The following is a 7,016-nucleotide window of genomic DNA, read 5'->3' as shown; positions in this document are numbered from 1 at the left end:
TAGCTGTCATAAATCTTGAGAAGACGAAGATTATTTTAACACTTACTGCGCAGGGAGCCATGAACCAATGCTTAATGTATATTGAAAGATAAAACAAACAAATTTCTTTTAGCTTTTTTTTATTCCATAGCTGTTATTTTAAACTGACTTTTTAGCATTCAGATTTTCTGAATTTAATTCCAGTCTTTGGAGTACCGTCAAGCAATATAAGTAAAAGTTCCAATAGTTCGTTGTAATCGTCGCCAGATTAATTTTTTTTGAGTTTTTTTACTGAAAATTGTAAGATTACTTCTTTTTCTTTTTGTGGATAGTTGTCTAATTTATCAAATAACTTTTTTAAAATCTTTTAAATAAGTGAATGTCAGGGACTTATGAAGCTGACAATGCTGTGGATACCACTGCAACACAATTTCAAGAATATTATGACGACAAGGACACCATAGCAAATCTTTTTCCTTATTTTACTCAAATAAGAGACAAGCTCCGTTTTTCTAACCGGTATTTGGCTAAAGTTGTGTCAAAACACATATCTTTTACATTATCTGTCAGATTCCATTCAATAATCAACTGATGTATTGCATTTGCAGTCTCCTTTTCTGAACTATGATCTAATTTTTGCACTTCAAGAAATTGATTATCTTCACTGCCAGATATTAGGACTGGCAACAATCTACAACCTCATTCCCAACAATGTCTTCAGGTAGTTTGCTATCCCAATGAACACTGGTTTGTCAGTTGTAAAAGTGTCTATCAAATTTTCACTGAAAATCTTTCTTGATTTTTATCTTACCCTTTGTATTGATGAATAGCTCACATTGTAATTAGTAATGGTTTAATGAGGGTTATCTGGATCTTCTCCCAGATTTGCAAATATTGGAATCATTATTAAAGAGGCTGATTGGTCACTAATCTTAGCAACATCCAATGAGTAAAGCAGGTTTTCATCTATAATCTTTACTTTTTTTTTTCTTGAAGCGCCTCTTTTCGATTTTAATTTCTGTTCAAGATTTATTTCTTCTTCTGTTGATGCAGGTGAATTGCTGCAGGAGCTTGAGAGAACAAGAATTACTGTTTCATCTAATGATAGGATTCACGATCTTTTCATATACATTTTTTGCAGTTTTTTTGCCATTTCGATTCAATTCCCATCATTTTCCCCCTTCAATCTACTAATACAAGCAGAAAAATTCGAACTCATAAAACATACTTTAATTCAAGTTATGTGAAAAAAACGGTACTTATTTTTAATGTAAGGGCTTAAGGGGTTGGCAAGATCCTAAAAGGTTCTTGTTATCACTATAGCTTAAACTAAGCAATATAAAATAAACAGCAAGGATTAATCTACAAACCATTTGGCCTATTGGTAATTGTGTAAATACAAACTCATAAAACATGATTTTACTCAAATTTTTAAAATATATAAATTTTCATTTGGCCGACGCACCCCCTAAATATTATTAATTTTGATCTAAAAGTTTGCACAGAGTGCTATTATAACAAATTAAAACAAATGAGAGGTCTCTCAAAAAAACAAAAAATGCCATGTTTTTTGCATCACCCTAAAACAATTGTTTAATTCAATCAATGGCTACGACAATGAAGTAAAGAAAATAAGGAAAAAGGATTCAGCTTTTAGTGTTAAAGAAACTTTGGTTTTATCTTCATAATAACTTTACAAAAGTAATAGTCAGCTGAAAAAATATTTGCACTAATAGTAGATGGTAATCTCTCCTCAGTACCATCAAACTTGTAAACAAACTTGTAGCTTAAATTGCAAGCTATAGTTTTCCTACCGTAGATTTAAAGAAGTCAAGTTCTTATGGTATTCTTAAGATGTTATGATAACAGAAACATCTGCAGAAATACCTTTATGGATTGCACACTCTTATGTTTGTTTTTTAATCCGAGACTTAAGAAAGAAATTATTTTCAAAAAGTAAGTAAGAAATTACACTTACAAGAAGTAAGAAAAAGGCGTCCCTTGGCCCTCCGGTGTCGACAGCCATACAGTGGTTGTTTTGAAAGACTATATTTAAACTCATTGAAGATAATTAAAAAACTTACAGTCATGGGAATATAAAATTTTCAGTAATTACTTTCATATAGCGCTTTCAATCAGCAATATTAGAAAAAAGTTAATCTTTTCCGATCCGAATTTCATCTTTAAGCTTGTTGTTCTAATGAGCTTTCTAAATAAAGTTTGTTTAAAGGCAGGTAAATACTCATATGTGCTTGCATACATCACTTTAGGTGCTTTTTGTTAGCAATTTGAAGCAATGTTGTATATTCGTATATTCCTGCCGTGGAATTTGAATATAGTTCTACTTTATTTTCCCTCAATTGTGTAGGCTTTCATCATTTATAACCCTAGTCGAGAAGTTTTTAACTATTTTCAATGCCCGTTCCAAAAGATCGTTTCAACTTTTTCTAGTTAACTTGATGTAACTTTTTTCCAAAAGTCCTTTTCAAAAAAACTCAACTCATACTCTATTTGACTTATATTAGGCCACATCTTGAATTTGTGGTACAGGCCTGGTCGCCTCATTTTAAGAAAAATATTGCAACTCTTGAGAAAAAATAACATCGAGTCACTTACGTCAATTACGTCTACAAAGCACTTGATTTTTAAAGAACAGCTTCGCTATTACCACTCTAGAACTGCGGAGTATTAGAGGAGACTTTATTGAACAGTTTAAAATCGAAAAAGATTATGATGAAATACATTTTTTCATTTTTTAGACTCTCTCGATTGTCCAGACAAAATACAACTTGAGAAGCCATAGTCATAAACTCACCAAAAAGCAAACTATTCGTTGTGAAAAGAAGCATCAAAAAAAGATCATGGAATGCTCTTCCGCAAAATTCTTTTGATGCAATAAACGTGAATAAGTTTAATCATTTAATTGATGCCTCGTGGCATCATGAAGCTGTCATAACAGAGAAGTCTGGTAATGCTTCTCTTCTTTGAATAATGTAATTTTATATTGATAGTGAAATAAACCATTTTAAACTCACTTAAAATAAGTCTAAAAACAATATTTATTAAACTTATTACGTAAGATACTATCATGTCGAAATCCCATTTGTTACTAAAATTTAGGCTAACTATATAGCCTTTATGCACATTACATTAATATAATATTTCATATTTTAAAGAATTTCAAAAGAGTCTTTTTCCAAAAAAAAATTATTAAAAAAAGAAACACATTCAAAAATGGCACTTGTTTATTATTTAAATAAAAATATGACGCAAAATAGAACAAAGTTATACTTAAAATTAAATTGTATGCGCCATTCGGTTGTATTTCACAATTCTTATAATAAACGTAAAAATATTCTTAAATAGTTATTTGAAAAAAATGACGAAGTTTTGAAACTGAGTTTTTTGTTTTTTTAATATAGAATGAATATCTCCCAAAGTTACTCACATTAGTTGAAAGCGCACGGAATATAAAGTGTCGGTCGGCTGGAAAGGAATCACCTAAATCACTCAAAAAGAACAACAATTTTCATAAAATGATTTATGTCCCACGTGGATTTTTCAAGGAACTCGACATTAAATAAATATTAGATAAATATATTATCGAAATATTGAATAAATATATTCCAAAAAAAATACTGCTAGTATAGTAATTAAATAAATTAATATAGATTAATATAATTAAATAAAAATTTTGTTTTTAAATGATGTCCATTAAATTTACACATAAGTTGTAATATAGTATCTTTATAATATCGTCAATTTGTTATTTGATAAATTAAGTGAATAAAAATAAATTTAAATTGTTGTTTATTTAATTTCTCCAATTTTTATTTGTTATTACTACTGATTTCAAAGTTAAGTGTTGAATAAATATATATTTTTTACTAGCAAATAGAAAATGCTTTACCAGAGAATTTATAGCGTCTATTTTACTGCTCACAATGCAGAAGAAATAAGAAAACTTGCTATCAAAAAGATTGATAATCCTGAGACATTTGATTTATTGCGCCATCCTAACAAAGGAGGTTTGTATGATTTAGCACTAGGTCCAAACGAAAAAGATGATATCTGCGATACTTGCTCTCTGGGTCATGTAAAATGTCCTGGGCATTTTGGTTACATAGAACTTCCATTACCAGTGTATCATCCAATGTTTTTCAAACTAATGATAAGTATTCTGAGAGGGTCTTGTTTTAATTGTCATAGACTTGTTCAAAAAAGTTGTCAATTGAAGCTTTTTATCAGGTACTCATATATTTAAATTTGAAATTTAATTTAAAATTTATAGTATATTATAAATTTTTAACTAGTTGCAACAACTTTGATTCTCTTTATTTACATAAAGAGAATCAAAGTTGATTCAATCACATTAAGAGTTTTTTCCTTTCAAATATTTTGTTAATCTTTTATAGTAGTAGTGAGCAGTGGTGGATCTTGCTTCATAAGTGATTAGTTTGATTTTAACCATGTCCATGATAATGCTACACTTAGCTAGTTTTTCCCATGCAAAAATATGTGTATTAGTTGCCACTTCAACTGTAATAGCAAATGGCTAATGCCTGTAGAGTGAACATAAAATAAAACATAAATAAGCAGCTGTAGCACAGTGTTTAGTTTATATGTAGATTAACAGCTGTAGACTTTGTTTTAAAGAAGTAGATTCATATGGTTTTTTCAGAAAAAGAAGAAAAAAACAAAATAAAATAATTGCTTCGCCAACCCAAACCGAAAGTCTATGTTCTCTGTATATAATCAGTTGGAAATTTTTTTCCAACTGACTATATACAGAGACTATATACGATTGAACCAGTACCACATTAAAGATTATTGTTAAAATTATCAGCTTATGTTTTAAATTGCAAATTATTGAATTGGTCTGCTAATTTTTTACATTCATGTAAACAATGAGTTCTTTTGGGTGATTTTATATCAATTTGAGTGATGGGATTGAATGGTGTTCCACAAGGTTTTATGGTTGGTCCAATTAAATTTATTGTTTTTATTAATGATTTGAATGAGATCATGTCAAATAGTTCAAAATTTTATGCCAATGATTTAATGATAATAGAACAATTTGATACAATGTCTATCATTACAAGATAATGTTAACATTATTTTAAAGTGGTGTAAAAACTGGTTAATCTACGTAAATGTCAATAAATGCAAAGTTATGCATATCAGCAAACAGAGTTTAATATAAACTAAACCCTGTTGTTATTTATCACATAGGAAGTGACCGGGTCCCGGCTAAAAATGAGACTTTTTGCAAACCTGGCCCAGCATGCGGTAGTGGTGTTGTTTTAGAGCCCTCACTTCATATGCCAGAGGTTCTGAGTTGGATCCCCACGATATCCTTGGTAGTACCGCACCCAACTTATTTCTCTGCACAGTGGTCTTGTTTTTCAAGGTTCGTGTTTCAAAGTTATAGAGTTGGGAGTGGGTTATAACCACAATTATTTAGCCTCCTCGTCTGGAGTGGCCTTCACAGCCTTGGGGAGGTGAATTAACATAGCAAAACAAAAACGTATGAGAACCAATGTGAATATTGCAAAACTACCTTAAAATTGTCAAACATATAAAAGAAAAATTATATAATTTTATTTGCTTATTTCAAAAAAAAAAAAATATTGAAATTACACTGTTATTGGGGAACTTAACATGTTAATGTTGAATTTTACAGGCATCACATATTGTTTATATTTTAATATGTTATTTTATATAAGATTTTAATTATTTTTGGTCAACATGTTTCAGATAAAAGTATTTTTTTACAATATTCTAATTTTATGTAATAGTTGGAGGGAATATCAAAAATAACCATTAAAATGCTAATCTATTTAAAGGTTCCATACTCAATGAGTCATCCGCTAATGCTAAATAAGCAAGACTATTTATCATTATTATTTTAATTTTATTTACTAACCTATCATTAAAATTTATTGAAACTGCAGGTATTTTATGAATGTTGATATTTTGAAGTCAATTTAATCCAAATAATGACTGATGATTTGCAACAGTTATTGCAAATCATCAGACATAATCTTGAAAATATGCTACAAAAAAAAATTCAAAATTCAAAATACCATAAGTATGATACATATAAGAATATTGTTTTGTTCTACTAACTTGGACCTTACTATAAGAAAATCATTTAATTTTGCTGGACTAGAAGATTTCTTATTAAATAATTTTGTTATTTAAATATTATAAACTTTTTTGATTATTTAACACAACAAAAGAATTCAAAATTAACGATTTCACTTAAATTAACAAGACAGTACAAAGTTTGGCACTCTGCTGGCATTTTGTTTATAAAATTCAAAAACATCGTTGATGTGTAATGTGAAACATAATTTTTAAGAGTTTTCACAGTTTATATTTTTATTTATGGTCTTCTGTATAATACAAAGACACTAAATCAACTAGAAAAAATACAGCTTAATGGAATTGAAACACGAGATAAGTTTAAAATTTAAAAATTTAAAAGAGCTACATCTTAAAACTTGCACATTTACAAGCTGAGAAATTTTAACCATCAATTTATTATACCTTAAAATGCTTGATAATTTGTAAAAGGGTTAGAAATCATGACTGTACTATGAAACTGTAGATACATTTAAATGGTCTGTAGTCTATTAATTAAATAGCAGTTAAATGAAAAATTGGTATATGTTTAAATAAATCTATGGGATATGTATGTAGTAAGTATTTAATTTGTACAAAAAAAAACTTGCATTACTTAATAGGTTGTATGAGGTATTGCATTAAAATATTGCAGTTTTATGAGGCTCTGCAATATAAATAGATAAAAAATTAAAATAGTTAAAAATTATTGCAAGCAGAAATAACAAAGAAACAAAAATAGGCAAATCACTTGTAATCAGCCATATATTATTTTTATGTATATATATATATATTAAAATTGTCCAGCCTTCTAAGGTTGAGAAGGCCATGTTATTGTGGTTACAACCCTCTTTCAACTTTAACTGCGAAACAGGAACCTTGACAGAAAAAGCTGCTGCCTGGAGAAATAA

The 7,016-nt window shown here is 28.8% G+C and overlaps 1 protein-coding gene across 2 annotated transcripts in view; it reads left to right on the top strand.

Annotated features, from left to right (window-relative positions):
- The first annotated feature begins 3,855 nt into the window (after window positions 1-3,855).
- Window positions 3,856-7,016, top strand: part of LOC100211313 (DNA-directed RNA polymerase I subunit RPA1) — an 81,996-nt gene continuing 78,835 nt past the window's right edge. For both annotated transcript variants that reach the window (XM_065792775.1, XM_065792774.1), the window contains exon 1: window positions 3,856-4,227. In XM_065792775.1, coding sequence (XP_065648847.1) covers window positions 3,881-4,227 — 347 coding nt within the window. In that variant the 5' untranslated portion in view covers window positions 3,856-3,880. The remainder of the gene's footprint in view (window positions 4,228-7,016) is intronic.

Source organism: Hydra vulgaris, chromosome 03, assembly GCF_038396675.1.
Source record: "Hydra vulgaris chromosome 03, alternate assembly HydraT2T_AEP".
Classification (NCBI taxonomy): domain Eukaryota; kingdom Metazoa; phylum Cnidaria; class Hydrozoa; order Anthoathecata; family Hydridae; genus Hydra; species Hydra vulgaris.
This window is presented reverse-complemented; position numbering and strand designations above follow the sequence as displayed.